At 51.5% G+C, this 16,440-nt stretch overlaps 2 protein-coding genes across 2 annotated transcripts; both read right to left on the bottom strand.

Annotated features, from left to right (window-relative positions):
* Window positions 1-698: 698 nt before the first annotated feature.
* MYADML2 (myeloid associated differentiation marker like 2) lies at window positions 699-6,115 on the bottom strand. Its single transcript, XM_027716712.2, has one exon. It carries the CDS (start codon window positions 3,592-3,594, stop codon window positions 2,686-2,688), a length of 909 nt encoding a protein of 302 aa, XP_027572513.1. The 5' UTR covers window positions 3,595-6,115; the 3' UTR covers window positions 699-2,685.
* A 349-nt stretch (window positions 6,116-6,464) lies between these two features.
* On the bottom strand, window positions 6,465-13,277 carry NOTUM (notum, palmitoleoyl-protein carboxylesterase). The gene is made up of 11 exons (XM_027716620.2): window positions 12,949-13,277; window positions 12,580-12,632; window positions 12,332-12,427; window positions 11,765-11,825; window positions 10,844-10,902; window positions 9,717-9,819; window positions 8,747-8,938; window positions 8,303-8,403; window positions 8,056-8,203; window positions 7,752-7,799; window positions 6,465-7,641 (listed from the first exon to the last, which is right to left on the bottom strand). The coding sequence occupies exons 1-11, from the start codon at window positions 13,260-13,262 to the stop codon at window positions 7,335-7,337; spliced, it is 1,482 nt and encodes a 493-aa protein (XP_027572421.1). The 5' UTR covers window positions 13,263-13,277; the 3' UTR covers window positions 6,465-7,334.
* Window positions 13,278-16,440: the final 3,163 nt, after the last annotated feature.

The raw sequence follows: 16,440 nt of genomic DNA, 5'->3' as shown, positions 1-16,440 counted from the left end.
ATGAGGTTTTGATTTTTTTTATTATTTTTTTTCTCCTAAAATAAAGGATTGTTGTCCACACAATCTTTTTTTGCCATTTTGACCATGCTCACATTTTTTGCTTAGTCTTTGGCTGGCAGATGAGAAAGCTAAATCTGAACACACTGTTCTTGGCAATGACTTGTCTTTCACTCCTCCAGTCAGTGGGATCATGATTTCCATGTTAAATTTTCTCCTCATTGTGAAGGCACCCAATTTTACCCCCATTGTTTCGCACGTACCTGTTTCTCTCTGGCCTTTCTTTGTCCCTGGCTCAGTGTAAGTTACATCAACTCCATGTCATTGTCAGATTTTATCACGTTGCTGCTCCTGCTCCTATTTGGTGCAAAATCTTCCCAGCAAGAAGCCAGCAGTGCCTGGCTGAACCACAGCTACCAGCCGAGGAGGTTTCTGACAGCTGCCATTGCCCGAGCGACTTTGCCAATGCCATTGCCCAATGTCACATCTGGGGCCAAGCACCCCCAGCCTGCAGGCACTTGTGGCTGGTGACCCTCTCCCTGCCCTCCCAGCTTCCCAGAGCCACACCAGGGCCTGCAGGACAGGGCTTTCCTCAAGCAACCTGCCTGGACTTGCAGGGTTGAATTCTATAACAGAAGCCATGGTGCTTCACAGGCACCTGTTTGGTTTTTAGTGCTCTGTAATAACAAAAAAACAAGTAATTTTCAAGTGTGACACAGCTTAATTTGTTCACACTGATGGTTTTAACAGGAATACATCATAAATGCTTGAGGTCCCTTAGTGTGCAGTGGCTGTTTGTAAACTGCCACCTCCAACACAAGTGGATTTCCTTTCCCAAATCAGCATTTTGTACTTGTACAACCTATAAGTCTTTTGGGTGGCAAGAAATAAAGCTCCTGATTTATATCTATAGCAAATAGTCTTGGGTCTTGCCTTAGCAGCCTCTTGTTGGACCACATCTTCCAGATTGCCTGCCCTTCATGGGGACTTGCAGAAGAGAAAACCCCCTTGGAAGGCTCTTCCATGCATTCCCTTTTCGCTGGATCCCAATTCTTGCCCTGTTTCCTGGCTAATGCTCCCCACTGCTAAGGGCTGGTCCTTGCTCAGTACAGAATTATCCAACACAATCTGTCCCAGCAAGTTTTCTCTTTGCTTTTCAAACCCTGCACAAAGCACTGATGAAAGGTAAGTTTCCTTCCTTTTTCCTGAGTGACTGTGCTGCAAAGAATCCACTCAGAGGTCTCAGCTGTCCCGTGTCTGTACTTTTTTAATTCTGTGTTCAGCCTTCATACATCAAAATAAACTGAGCTCTGCTTTTGGGCACAAAGCAGAGGGGCTGTATCTGCTGCAATGGAAGTGTGGAGAGCAGGGTGACAGCATACATATCTCAGGAGATGTATGTGTACATCTGCCATTCAGCTTTATTTTAATTTGGTTAAAAAATAAATCTTGCTTCTCACAGGCAGCTACTGGAGATTTTAATCAAAGCACTGAGCCTGTATGTGCTGCACAAGCACTCGGACATTCTGGCTTCTCCCTGGAACAAATGAAGATTCCTATTGAGCCTGAAATCTGAGCTGAGCAGTGTGGGACTTAAAAGTGGGTATTTTATCAGGGATGGGTCCAAGACATGTGGCTCCTCAGTAATGCAGAGGGCTCAGGAATCCTGCACCTGAGCTGCTCTGGGGCAGTGCTCCCAGTCTGTTACCAGCGTGTGCATATTGTCATGTCCCGTCCTGTCCATGCCCCCTCCCCACCCATTTTGGTCTCTTGTGCAGCACTGTGAGTTCAATTAATCTCTGCCTTCCTTTTCCTATCTCCCCAGAATTTATCCTTAAGCTTCCAGAAAAAAAAATCTTGACATCAGTATAAAGAAACAGCGGCCCATAAACCAATACAGAGCTTGTGCTGAGGTACCTTCTGTGCTGCTCGAGCAAGGACAGTAGGTCACACACAGTCACTTCACAGGTTGGCTCTGCTCTGCACCTTGATTCTCAGCAGCAGAGACCCAGCTTTGCAAATTTTCATTTCTGTAGTGACTTAGTGTTTGCTAAATAATACCCAGCCTCCTCCAAGGTACATGCTTGAGTTTACTCCTTTTCTGTGCTAGACAGCGAAGGAGAGGAAGGGAAAGGACTGGTAACCTTCAAAATACTATTACAGCTATGATGTTCTTCTCAGAAATGGCCCAGCTGGAACTGCCCACACTTGCAGGCATTCCATGTCTCACCACACTGCCCAAACTAACCCAAACTCCGAGGGATTGGTTTTCATCTCCAGGACTGGTGTTCCTTGATGCAGCTTTTAACTTTCTGAGTTCCTGGGTAGTCAGTTCGTTCCTGTTAAGTGTTGGTAGCAGTTTCAAAATCCTTGGCGTCTTTCCTAATATTTGGATCAGTAATCTGGTAGCCTGCAGCCCTGGCTGCAAGCATTCCTGCTGTCTGCAGATGCACATGGAGCTGTGTCATTCCTTCGTGCTGGCACCAGGTAGGTTGGGCAGAACCATGGGGGAGGTGGACTGTGCCTGGTATCAGCTGCAGCCCACCCACTCCAGGTCATTAATTTGTTAATGCAGTCGGTCTTCACCTCGAAGTTTGGCTGATGGTTTTGCCCGGTGCCTCTCTACTTCATGGCCCATCCCTCTGCAACCACAGCGGCTCCACAGTGCCGGGACGGCTCTGACCCATTTCAGAGGTGTGAGACAAAGCGGATGCGCTGGGAGTATGCCAGGTCTAGGACGTAGAGCAGCAGGTTAACGTAGGTGAAGATGGCGATCACCAGCTGGCTGTCCCAGGGGCACTTGCCCTTGGCACAGAGGCTGGGGCGTTGTGGGGAGCCGTACTTGCTGTCAAAGCAAAACACTGGCCAGATGACTGCAGCGCTCACGTAGAGCAGCACGGCCCCAAAGGTGTAGATGACCACAGAGCGCTCAAAGGGGAACCACAGCAAGGCAGTCTTGCCTGTGACACTGAAGGCCACTACCACCACTGTCACCACAAAGCAAAAGCTGTAGACAGCCACACACCATTGCGTCGCCACGTGTTTGCCATACTGGCTGTCGTTCACCAGCGCCCCAAAGATGATGCAGGCCACGAAGGCCTGAACGATTTTCAGGAGCCCGGAGATGGTGGCCATGTAGCTGGTGACTTGTCCCGGTTTTGCCCTGGTCAAGAACACCTCGGCAGCGTACGCGACAAACAGGAGGCCCGCGAAGACGCTGGCTGCGATGCGGAAGTCTCTCACCTCGCAGCCGATGGGGTAACAGCCCACCTGGACGAAGTAGAGCGGGTAGATCACCGCGGCCGTGACGGACATGAGCGTGGCAAGCATGGCAAAAGCAGCAGTGAAGTTTCCCCAGGAAAGACTCAGGCAGCTGTGCAGGTGTGTGAACTCACAGGTGATGATGAACACAGTGATTGCAAAGCAGAAGGTCCAGACGAACATGCAGAAGGTGCCGTAGGCAGCGCTGAACCCGCCTTGGTGGGCGACCAGGCTGAACGTGGTGCATCCAAAGGTCATCTGCAGCAATCGAGCTATTCCAACAGGGGAGGTCACTGCAGCCGTGTTTAGATACGGCCCTCCTGTGCTCTCCATCATCTTTCCAGTCCAGCAGACAATGCAGGCAAAAACCCCCTCAAATGCCCTTTCAGGCTTTTGCTCTTTTGCTCTGAGTCACACCTGGTCCCAACTCAGTGGAGTGGCAGCTCGGATCTTGCTGGTCTCTGCCGGCATCAGTGGGAGCTGCCTCTGATGCCGCGGCTCTGGCAGCTTTCTGCACAGACCTGCGGCTGCAGGGAGGTGACTGGCTGGCTCTGCCCACCGGCTGTGAGCTCAGGGTGCTGCCGTCCGCTGGATCTGCTTCCTCAGGTCTGAAACCTGCCCCTGTGCTGTCCTTTTGTGGTCTCCTTTCCCGCAGGATGGTGCTTTCCCTGGAGGCTGACATTTATTCCATTTTAGCTCCGCAGCTGTAGTTTTCTGCTGCACCGTTTGCAGGAACCTGGAGTATAAATAGGGGCTTTATTAATAGTTCTGGAATGAGTCCTGCCCCCCCTCAGCTGTTGGGAGCCGGTGTTATTTAACACTGAAGCTGCGAGCTCCACCAGAGGCTCTTGATTATCCTTCTGCTGTTCTAGAAACTCTGGGGTCACTGGAATGCTGCCGTTCCCCCCCCGCAACCCCCGCACTGAAGGGAGGGGGCTGACTGTGGCACAAGGCTGTGATCCGGCCACACTGCAGGAACAGCAGCTCAGTCCTGCAGACCCAAGGGTAGGGGCACAAGCCCAAAGGCAGCACAAACCCTATGAAAGAAAGGATTTAGGCCAGAGGCTGGATAAAAGCTGACTCACTTTGCTGCAGTAGATCTGGAGCAGCAATATATTTACCTGCTGTGCTTTGAGCTTTAGTGAGAGCTTGTGGCTGTGAAGGTTTAGCACGCCAGTCCTCACCATTTCCTTAAACTCATCCCTGTCTCTGTTTTACTTATGTGGAGACCAGTTATTCTCGTATCTCCGAATGCCACAATCAAATACACTTGTTAAAAAAAAAAAATTGCTTTGATATTCTTAGCTCTGTTTTGGAATACAGATTTCAATATATTGTGTCAAACCCTCCGTCCTGTGGGATCAAAGCTTCCACAGGGAGCCTGCCTGGCACACAACGCCCGAAACTTTGTCTCTACCCAGAAGTCTCTTAATTCTAACTCTAAAAGCCCGGAAGAAAATTTCTGATGTAGTTTCAGAATGGGAAAAATGAAAACCACAGCGGAGTAGAAAAATTCCTCCCTTACCCCACAGCAGCACTGCTGACTCCTCATCTGCAGTGCTAATCCCAGTGTGGAAGCAGGATAACTTTATGGAACAGTTCACATAAGAACAGTACAGTTTTTGTGGCTCTTAGGATAAAATGTGCCTACCTTCAGTTTTGACACCGTCTTGTAACCTCAGTGTCTCTTTCATTCAAGTCCCTCCCATTTTCCTTAAGACCTCTGGTGCTAAAAGTACAAAACCTGTATTCATTTGGGGTGGAAGTTGCACAGTTAACATCACAACAACCAGGAAATGCAGCAGGAGAGCTGAGGAGCTCCAGGTGATGAGGTTCTCCCCCGAAAGTCTTGCCCTTCCTCTCTCTTCACCTCTAGAAGTTGTTTTCCAGGCCTCATTGGCAGTGTGTTACTGACTGTATTGTGGCATATCCTGGTCATCACTTACTACCTGCCCAGGGACCAGCAGAGAGCACAGGGTCACTCCATGTCACAGTCCACCTGAGGACACATCCCCCTTTGCCCTACACTCTGTGACCAACTGGTGATGCTGGGGGGGCAGAGCTGGTCCTGCTGCTTGGCTTCTGCTTTCCCATGAGAAGTGGTGCCCTCTGGAGAGCCCTCAGTGCTGAAGGCAGTGCTGGCAGAAGGCAAAGGTCCCCAAAATCACACCAGCAGAGCAGTGCATCAGATGGACCACAGCCACTTTTCCTCTGAGACAAAAAACCTCATCTAGTTGCAAGATCTTAGAGCACAAACACTTGGTACTGAATTCTTCCAGCCTTGCCCTTTTGTCAGTGGCTTCTGCACAGCAGAAAACAGATGAAAAACGTAATCAGGACAATTTCATACCCAAGTCATTAAAACATAAAGGATATCAGCAATCACCAAACTGATCATAGGGAAACTCCACTGATGTTTTCCTGCTTTTCAGTTCTGCTGGCAGTATCATTCATTTTCTCTTTAGCTACTTTTTTATCTTCAGTGTGTGCTAATCCCATCACGCTCAGCAGGACAGCTGATTCCCTCCGTGTTCCTGCCCAACTTCTCCCGAAGCCCTTGAAAAGGAACCAAAGGGCTGTGGTTTGGTTCATTCTTGGGGTTTACTTACCCAAGACAAGGGATCTCACAAACAGCACCACCATTTTAACCTCGTAAGGCCCATCTTGAAAGTGCAGGGAATTTTTCTAAAAAAAGGCCTGAATTCTTTGTGGCCTACACACTGCATAACCACACACAGTTGGTCCAGGACCTCCTGCACAGGGAGTAAGCCATACTCCTCATGCAAGTCTCCCCACACCCTGTGCTGCAGAGGGAAGCTCCCACCCCAGGAACGGTCTCTTCTACGAATTCCCAATCCCTCACTTGCTCTCCTCCCCCTACCATCAAAGGGGATTCTCTGTGCTGAAGTGGGTGTGTTCCCAAATGACTACAAGAAGAGAAATACGTTGATGCTTGTCTTGTGCTGCCTTTTCTGTTCCAAATGCTTCTGACAGTCTGATCAAACATTTCCCTCGCTGGAAGACAGGCCTTTACTGCAAAGCCAGATCTCCCTGCACCATTCAACTGAGTGTCCTGGAGTACCTGGGAAATCACAGTCAAGCCAAAAATGCTGTGGAAGTCTGCAAACATCAGGTGCCGGCTGAAAGTCTCTGTACTTAAACCTCATGTTAAACCTCTTCATCAGAGAAACAATAACAAGGAACACTGCAAGGGGAACACAGAAGTCTAATTAATAAAAATTTGTCAACACCACCCTTAGCCCTCTCCCAGGCAGAAGTGACCATCAGGATAACCCATCCAAATGAGCAGCATATACAACTTTACAAAGACATAGGTATGGTTCTCTGGTCAGCCCTTATAAATAGCATTTTACATATTAAAATAAATATGTCCACGTTGCCAAAGTAGCAAGAGGTTTCTTCGTTATTTAAAAAAAAATATGTTACAAAACAATATCATTTATATTTCTTGCTTAGTTAAAAAAAAAGTAATAAAAAAGTCATTTTATAAAATAATACGAATAAATTGAGTACAAGAGTGTCCATCCCTAGCACGTGTCCTGGGTCTGTACACTGTGACTCAGCATGAGATGCTGACCTCCAGGAAGTCATGTAATCATTCCTTCACTTCTAGTTGGACAGAAGAAATCCAGTGCTTGCTTTTTACACCACTTGTATCAAGTCTATGATGTAAAATTCATGGCAAGGGAAGACGTCCCAGATCTGGGAAAGGTTCTCATCGCTGCTATTTATGGCTTTGCTACTCCCTGTATCCGATTGCCTTGTGTAACACAGGAAGAGGATGTGACTGGCTGAAACTCAGCCCTGGAGTTTGGAGGGAACGAGTTCCAGCCAAACAGCGTAAGCAAGAAGTTGCTTTTTTTTTGTTTTGTTCTTGACACACCCTAAAGTGTGCAAGAGCGTGGGAGCACGTGGGTGTGCACAGGTGTGAGCGTGCCTGGATGTGAGCGTGCATCTGCCTGCAGGAGCGCAAGGAAGAAGATTAGAAAGTGTGGGAGAAGGGCCGAGAGTCTCTCTCCTCCTGATCTAATCTCTGCCCCTCTGACAAGCCCTCCCTAGTTATCACTGCTGAGCATCCCCAGGAGTTTACTGGGCTCCAGGCCCTGCTGCTGTGCCATCTTCTGAACATCGAACCCCATATGCATGAGGAACTGGATCACATTCATCTCCTGCCCTGTGAACTGGTCCCTGATTGTGGGGCACGAGGGGTTGCAGTGAGGCCATGGACAGCTGTCAATCAGGTGAATTGGGCAGCCTTTCAGAGGGGCCTTCCCGTTTTTGTTGCTCTCATGCAGGCTCCGATCCCAGCAGTGCAGGGCACGGGGTAACGACGTCCCCTTCACCTGGATGTCAGTCCAGTGACTGAAAAGACAAACCGTACAGGTCTCATCAGAGGGGTCAGGATGCCAGGATGGGCTCGTTCCCCAGCCACGTCCCCGTTCACCTCTCAGAGGATCTGCACAAGAACTCACTTGCGTGTGATGATCTCGTGGGACAAACAGGCAGGAGCAAAGCTTGCACTAAAGAAAGAAAGGAAACGTGGATTACGTCTTGAAGGACAAAGCAACTCCTGCTGAACAGAACATTCTGGACTAGGGAGAAGATGGAATTTTACCCAGAAATGAAAAAGGCAAGATTCTTGATGTGGATGAGCTAATAGTTATCAAACTTACAATATTCCTTTTTCAGCAGAGATCTGAGAAACAATGCCAGGACACTGGACAAGAATGTCCCTTAGAAACAAATGCGCCAGGTTTTCCTCAAGAAAACACTTACGTCACATCCTTCAAGGTGTTTCTCAGCTCTCTACCCAGATTCTGGATGTAGAGCCACTGCCCTTCTTGAACAGGCTGGCCAGTGAGGTGTACATTGTCTACAGTAAGCTGGGCCTCATCAAAGAGCCACTGGACAACAAAGACTGGACCTAGGAAGACAAAAAATTTGAAAAAGAGATTGCTCCAAGACAGTTGCAGATACAGAGGAAACTTTAGAATTCATTTTATATCTCTCCTCTGAAACTTACATCGAAGAGTGGGGTAAATCTTATACCCAAAAAAGCAATTCCATTCCTCTCCCTCTTTAAACTGCAGCTTACAGCGTTCAGGAACAATGCCATTCCAGTATCTAGGAAACAAAGCAATAACAGAATGAGAGGCACAGGGCAATCCTAACAACTGCCTCTCCATATCCCAGTCTATTTCTGTTCTGATTAGAGTTCCAACTGATAGCACAGCTCTCTCTTGGCTACATTGTCCCATCGACACATTTTAGAGCACCTGCAACTGCACGTGTTCTTTTACACGTCTAGATTTTACATTATTGTCTTTTTCAATAAAGTTACTGAAAAATCTCTGATGTAGAGAATAAATACTCTTTAAGTATCAAAATGAAGGAAGATAGAGAAGGAGGACATCTTCTCCACAATCTAGCCTCTTACAGCAGGGTACTTTAGAGTATCTGACTGTACCTTATTCCTCTTCTGATGGCCTCTGTTGGAGCACACGTTATGGTATCGATACAGTCAGTTCTGCGATACTGTTTGTTATCCAAGAACCATCCAGAGTCTGCCAAGCCTCGAACCTGAATCCCTTGATAACCCATCTCCTCCAGCTGCTCTGCCACTCGGTCCACGTTCAGGAGCACTCCTGTCCCTCCAGCACTGCAACAGCAACGTCAACACTGCAGTCATGAGGCACACACAGGTGTCACACACCTGGCCAGCAGTGACATACTATAAACACCTTCATTTACCCACAGCAGAGATACCCAACCATTCACCATGACATTGGTAGTCACCACGTTATTTCCTGGCTTTGCAAAACACTCACAAATAAAGTAACTATGCTGAGTAACCATCTGGTACCTCAGAAACCAAGTCCTGTTGTTATGCTCTCTTCTGGCAGATATATATGCTCTGTATCATTTGCAAGAGGTTTGGCTGCTCAATAGACTGAAAGAATCTGAAGTGAGATGAATTCACCCTTTGCAGCTTCTCTATCATACCCCTGTGTAACATATGCTGAGTGTACCAGAGCTTTGTGCAACACGGGACAATCTAGTGCACCTGTGTGAGGCAAGTCTGGTTTTGAATTTAGTGTCTTGAATCAATTTGCAGCAAGGGTGTGTCTCATGATGTGGGCCAGCAGGAACCAGCATTCTTGATGCAGAGAACGCAAAACTTTTATCTTATTATCTTGCAAGCTTTTGTCTTGTTACTATTTTCTCTGTTTTCTGTTTTTATTCTGGTTCTATCTGGACCGGAAGCTGCGGAAATAATATTGTATCCTCCCCTGTCGTACCCCTTAGAGGAGAAAACTGAGAAGAGATACAGGGTTTGCTATATTAGTGTTACTGTAGTCCTAGAAGCTACCTTTCCTAACAGCTTTCTACTGTGGAAATCTCCTGTTCTCACCAAAGGGAATCTGGTGGATACCTACCTGCTCCCCGCTAGCAGCAACACTTTTGCAGTGCTCAGACCTTTTCCCACCAGCTCCTTTATAACCTCCTGAATGATCAGTGCTCCCATGAAGGCATATTCATCTGGAAGAGACAGCTCAGTGTCAACAAAATTGTTTCCTTCCAGGCTCAGACTTTTACTTCCTCTCCAAAAATGCTTAAGAACTTTCCAAAGGGATTACGAACCTAACCCAGGTTCATTTTATCCACCTGTACCAAGTACACCTAAGAAACTCTCCCTGCCCCATACAAAACTTGCTTCCCTGAAAGAAAGTGAATAGAGTGATCTGAATACACAATTACACAAGTACCTTCCTACAATAGTGCTTAGAAATGGGTAAACTTAGAGAAGGAAAACAAGAAGGAAGGTACTGGGACCCTATCTCCATACAGGAGGAACACACACACCTTTCTACCACCTGGAATCTCAGTTCCAACTTACTGCTTCCCCTTTTTCCCCATTTATCAAGCCAATTCAGACAAGCAATGCTTCACAAAGTGTTACACCTACACAGACACCACTTCCTTGGTACCACCAGCAGTCGTGGATACTTGGAGCAACAGCTCCAAGGAGCTGGGATGAAGTGAAAGGGTACCTGTGCCATCACCAGAACGACAGCCGATGCCAATGCATGGATTGAGATGAACTATTCTCCGATTCCCAAGAAACCTGCAGACGGCTTTAGCCTCACACATGATGGCTCCTGTCTAAGGCCAAATACCCTCCTGATTAAAGTCTGACACTAAATTCACAGTCCTTCCTCTCAGGTAAGCCATGCCAAAGTCACACGCAACAGGCCACGGTCGCTCAGCTACACCAATTAATTTGCTGCGTGCTAGAACCTGGATATTCAACTAAAAGGAATTTTGTTCTTCTAATCCTCGCATACTAGATCAGTGTAACATCTCTGCAAGCAGTGGCTCTGAACTATGTCAAAACAGCCTGAGCTAAAGAGATCAGGATGTTTTATCTGGAAGTAGCTTGATATTCTTTCCTGCCCTTCAGCAAGAAAAAGCCTGTTCTTCATCCATGTGGTTTCACAAAAGTCTGGCCACATCCTTTAATGTGTGATGTCTGGGGCAGCAACAGCCCATCAGCAACACTCACTTTTCTCAGACTTGGAAGAGGCACCGCTCCAAACATCACTTGAGCAATACGGGATGAATCTGTAAGAGAGAGCTGTGTGAGTCCTGCTGTGCCTCTGACATGCACAGCGGGGTGAGGATGGGGTCACCTAACTGGAAGAAAATTAAACTTTGGGAAGGGGAAAAGGGAAGAGTTTCTGTCCAGTTTGACAACTTACCTGCCTGTAAAACAAGTGACATTTACAACTGCCTTGTATTTTCTCCTGAACACTAGTAGTTTTACTGAGTTAAATAAATAAATAACATGTCTTCTATCAATTTAATTGAAGCACTGAGCTCAGGAGACAGAACGATGGGCCATGATTTTTCTCTCAGTTATCCCACGGTGGATGGTTTGCCACAGGGAAACTCTCTATGCCTCAGTTTTTCACATGGAAAATGAGAAGACTCTTGTCAGTGCAGTATAAATGTTGACTGCAACCACCAGAGGTTTTTGAAGGAATTATCTTCCCATTTTTGTCTCCATCTTGCAGGAGGCAAATTAACATCCCTTCTGTACAGATGCATATATAAACTGGTCTCTCTCATTTCTCTTTGAACTAGGAGAGTTGCTCCACATTCCTCTCAAATTGGCAGATGTGTAACACACAATCAGCCCACCGCTTCTGACAGATTTGCCACTGCAGCCATCTGAGAAGGCTCTCTAGGATATCCCCAGTTTTTCTCCATTAGATCACCCCACAACCCCAAGGAGACTGAACTTAAGTTTCTCTGGACCTCGTAGCCCTATTTGTTAGAGAGCTGAACTACATCAAATGAGCAAACACACAATTTCCTCTCCCAAGTATTAATTTTAACCCATCTCTGCAGCATTTTTAGCAGCCTGAAAGGCAGGAGATGGTGTTTAAGTATAAAGCTACTTCCCTCCGTTGTCCCTCCTTACACCATGTTTGCATTCCACCAGTGGGGATTTTCTTCTGGCTGCGAGGACAGGATCCCAGTTCCTGCAGATGGGCACAAAGAAACGAGAAATGTACAGATGAGTCTGTGACTTCAGAGGAGCCGTAGCAGCCTCATGCAAGACCTCTGACCACACAGAAAACAAACATTCGTGATGAAAAACATTGGTAAGGGAAGGGGAAGGAACATTTCTAAATTTGCCCTTAGGCAGATGTGACATTGAGAATTTGATTCACAGATGAAGCCTGTCTAGAAGCTTCTTGCAGTATAGAAAAGACCTGTGATGCCCACTTAAGTACTTCCCCAAAAAACAAATCCTAGCAGGTGAATTCCAGTATAGGCAATTAAACGATCTGTTTGAGTGATGGAGGTTTGGGTATCCAGGCGGCTGCAGCACAAGCGGAGAGAGCAAAGAGAGCAGCACTCAGTATCTGCGATACCTGTGCACCCAAACGTCTGCCCGTGCCCGCGGGAGCATCACGGGGCAGCGACCAGGCACCTGCCTCGGCCCGGCCCCGGTCCCTCGGGGCTGCTCCTCGGAGCGACTCACCCACGCGGGTCGCGGGCCACTCCCGGGAGCTCATCAGCCGTCGCATGGTGTCGTAGCGGGTGTCGCAGTTCTCCCTGTTGAAGCAGTACCACCCTCCTGGCGAGGGGACAGGGGTCAGGCGGCCCCGAGGGGCCGGGGGCCCGTGGCTGAGGGACGGCGGCCCGCGAGGGCCGGGGCACCGAGGGCAGCCTCGGGCCGCCGCCCCGCTCGCGGTCGCCGCTGCGGGGGACCGGGACGCCGGCACTCACCTTCCAGGAACAGCAGCCACCGCCGGCTGCCCTTGGACTCCTTCAGGTAGTAGCTGCGGGCACAGACAAGGGGCGGCGCCTGAGCCGGAGCCGGGCCCGGCCGCAGCGCTCCGGTGCCGCCCGGGCCGGGGCCGCGCCGAGGCGGCGGGAGGGGCGGCGGGAGGGGCGGCGGCACCGGCGCCGCTCGCGCCCGCCCGGGGAAGCGCCGGGGCCGCCGCCCGGGAGGCGCCGCTGCACCTGTCGCCGCCGGTGCCGCGCGCGGCCGCGCGGTGGCGCCGCAGCCCTCGGGGCCGGGCCGGGGGGAGCGGCGGCGGCCGCGCGGGGCAGCCCCGGGGCGCGCGGAGGGGCCGGCGCGGCTCGGGGACTCACCCGGCCGGGCTGCCGTCGTTGCAGGTGACCGAGGCGTTGTGGAGGAGGTGCAGGCGCAGGTCGTGCGGCAGCGCCTGGGCCGAGCAGGGGTACAGCGACTGCGCCAGGCTCTTGACCTGCGCCATGAAGCTGTCCATGTTGCCCTCCACGGCGGTGAAGTCCAGCGGGAAGCTCTCGGCCGCCGCCGCCGCCGCCGCCTCGCCGCGCTCGCGGGCCGCCGGGCCTCGCCGCCGCCAGCCCTTCCTGCCCTCGCCGCCGGGCCCGGCGTGCAGCAGCCCCAGCAGCAGCAGGAGGTGCACCGCCGCCGTGCCCATCGCCGCCCGCCGCCACCCGCCGCTCGCCGCGGCGGCAGCAGCAGCAGCCAGCCCCCGGCGGCGGGCAGCGCCGCCCGCGCTCCGCCGCGCCCCGCCGCGCCACCCGCGGGGACGGGGGTCGGCGGCGGGCGGCGAGGGCAGCGCCGGCGGCGCGGGCTCGGCGGCGCGGCTGCCGGCACAGGAGCCCGCCGCCCGCTCCCAGGCGGCGAGCATGACAGAGGGGCACGGAGTGCGCGGGGAGCGCGCCGGGGGCGCCGCCAGCCCGGGCGCCGCGTGGGGCAGCAGCCGGCCAGCCCCCGCCCTGCCCTGCCCTCCGCCCCCTCGGAGCGAGGGGAGGGAGCGGGGGGTCTGCGCCGCGCCGCACCGGCACGGCGGGCCGCTCCGTCGGGGCGCGCCCCGCGCCCGGCCGCGACGCCATCGCCGCCCCTGCCGGCGCCGGGGCCGCGGCGGCGGCGGCGGCGGCCTCCAGCCTCACCCGCAGGGCGGCGGGGGCCCGGGGCGGCCTCTCGCCGGGGCCGGGGGGGAGGTCGGGCCGCCTGGGCGCGTGGCCCCGCACGTGGCGGCCCCCACGGCAGCGCCCCCCGTTTCCCCCCTCCCCCCTCCTCCCCGCGGCCTCGACGGCAGCTCCTCCCCGGCTCCGCGTGGGCGGCACTGCCCGCCCCGCCCCGGGACGCGCCGCCGCCGCCGCCGCTCTGCCGGCGGGGCTCGGCCCTGCGCCCCCCGGCCGCCCCGGTGCGGGGCCTTCCGCGCCGGCCCGGGGGTGGGCCGCGGAGCCGGGCTCCGGCCTTGCCCCAGTTCGCAGGGCGCAGCGGGAGGCCGGTCATTTGGCCCCGGACATCGGCGTCCGGTCCGCGTAGCTCCCGCGGGTGACCGGGGCGGGCGGCGGATCGCCCCCGGCCGGAGGATGCTGCTGCCGAGAGCGGGAGGGGGCGCGGAGGCCCCGGGCCGGTCGGGGCGCGGCGGGCCCAAGGCGGGGGGTCCCGGGCCCCCTGCAGCCCCCGGCCGACGGCGCGGCTTTCGCGGAGGCTTCGCCTTGGTGCTCTCGGCAGCTCACGAGGTTTACCGCCGCCGGCTCTTCCCGGTTGTTCCCGGGGGCCCTGGACGATTCCACTGATTGCAAGAAGAATCCTGGAAAAAAAGCCCTGTTGTCACCAGAGTGTCGGTCGTCTGAGAGAGGGGGAATCCATGGAAGTGCTGCCCTTATCTCAGACCTTGGAATTGAAAACCGAGGGAAACCAGAGATAATGCTATGCTTTAAGTTATTGATGTAGGTACAAAATGGGACAGCTCATGCTCTTTGACAGCCCTCCAGAAAGGAGCAGAGAGGCTCTCTTTACTGGGAAATATAATCTATCTGGGATCAGAAAAGGTGAAAATAGTACAGTCTTAAAATAGCACGTGGAAGGGCTTTTTGTCAAGCAGGACTTAGGGCTGTCCAGCTGCTGCAACTATATTTTTTACCTTATCTTATTTGGACTTTCTGAGTGTGTCTTCAGCTCTCTTTTTCCTACACACCTAGCACGTTGTTTTGGTTTGCTTGCCATGTTGGGGATTTTATCTTTCAATTACTCTTACGTACTCTCAGTTTTTGCTCTGTCCTCACTCAGATTTTTACCTTCAAATGTTTCATGTAAGTGCTGATATTACCCATGGTAACTTTATAGGCAGGAATAGCCATTAAATTGACCATACCCCTCCACAAATGCACTATATTCACTCCCTGATAGGTGTGTGGTCCTAGTACATTCCTATATTATCATCTCTTTCCCTACACTGGACTAAACATCCTTTCTTCACTGGTTGTGCCAGGTCTGAGCAATGGATCACTGGGACTAGCTTCCGCAAGTTGCAGAGCTCGTTGGTCAGCCGGAGCATAGCTGCAGCTGCAAACTGCTCTGTTGGTGCAGAATCTGAACAGATAGAGCAGTAAGTGCTCAGAGTGCTCCAGGATCGCTGGAGCAGTTGGCATAAACAACTCCAGGACCTCATAGTCCAATAGCTACAGCAAGAAACCAGGAGGGATAAGATTGCTGAACTCCATCCTTCAGAGAAAAGCTGCCGTGCCTCCTGCTGCTGAGCTTGTGTTCCTTCTGGTGCCTGTGCTCCTTCTCTCTGTGGAGGGCTGAATCCCAGCACTCCATAAGGCCTTGTACCAGCTGGTGCATTAAGAGAGGACTTAGTATCATGCACCAGGGAAGAACCTAGGGGCAGAGAGGAATATATGTTAAAGTTGCAGACCTTTGTCCCAAGAGGTGATGCAAAAAAATTTAAATTTTGCCTGGCTTGTCTTTACTGAGCCCGCCTTAGCTTTATTAGCTCTGGTTCAGGTCACTTAGGAGGGGTCTTTCAGAGCACTCTTGTTATCCTTCCAAAGCTCAGTAAAATGTTTTATTACCTGCCATGGCAGAGCAAGGGGCTGTGAGGAAGAGTGTAAGGCTGTAGGAGGGTCTGGCATGACAGACTTTGACTTCTAGACATTTAAATCTGGTACCGTTCAACTCCTTGACATACTGAACTTGAGAGAACATCAAAGTAATACAGATTTTAGAGAAGGTTATAACACTGTCCTTCAGCATGAGGGTTTCAGTGAGTTTTAATCCTTTGATAAGAAACTGCCTACATTGAATAGATGAGGCTCAGAACAAAAGGAAGCTCAGAGAGAGCTGAAAGAACTGGAGTCCTGCTCCAGGCACTCAAGATTGGGCATTTTTATTGGTAGGAGTGAGGCATGTAAGAGGCAAGCAAGAAACTTTTAACGATTGGGAATAATGTCAAGGGAGATGCTGTTTTCGTTTAATACCTTCCAAAGTGAAATGTCCTGCATAATGTATTCCACTATGTCCCAAGATAGTTCTATATGTTCAGTATATTGGACTGTGCTATGCAGAAGCTTATGAGACAGTTCTGAGTTCCCTCATACCCTGCCAGGACCAAGGCAGGCCCAGCACTTGCCCTTTGGGTCTTTCCCTGTCAGGAATCAAGAGGGTTACACCTGGAGTCCTGTGTAAGGCCTCGTGCCATGGGTATGGTTCCCCTTTGTAGCCAGGTCTCAACGCCTCATTTGAGCCACTCTGCAGCCTGGCTCAGTGGAAGTTCTCTGGTTTGTTTCTTGGATCTTGTGTTGATCAGAAGAGTGTGTGTGTGTGTGTGTGTGTGTGTGTGTGTGGTGTCTGTTACC

The sequence above is a fragment of the Pipra filicauda genome, unplaced genomic scaffold (genome assembly GCF_003945595.2).
Source record: "Pipra filicauda isolate LSUMZ 115617 unplaced genomic scaffold, ASM394559v2 scaffold80_size11013439_pilon, whole genome shotgun sequence".
Taxonomy (NCBI): Eukaryota; Metazoa; Chordata; class Aves; order Passeriformes; family Pipridae; genus Pipra; species Pipra filicauda.
The sequence above is the reverse complement of the archived record's forward strand: the minus strand, read 5'-3'. Positions and strand labels throughout refer to the sequence as shown.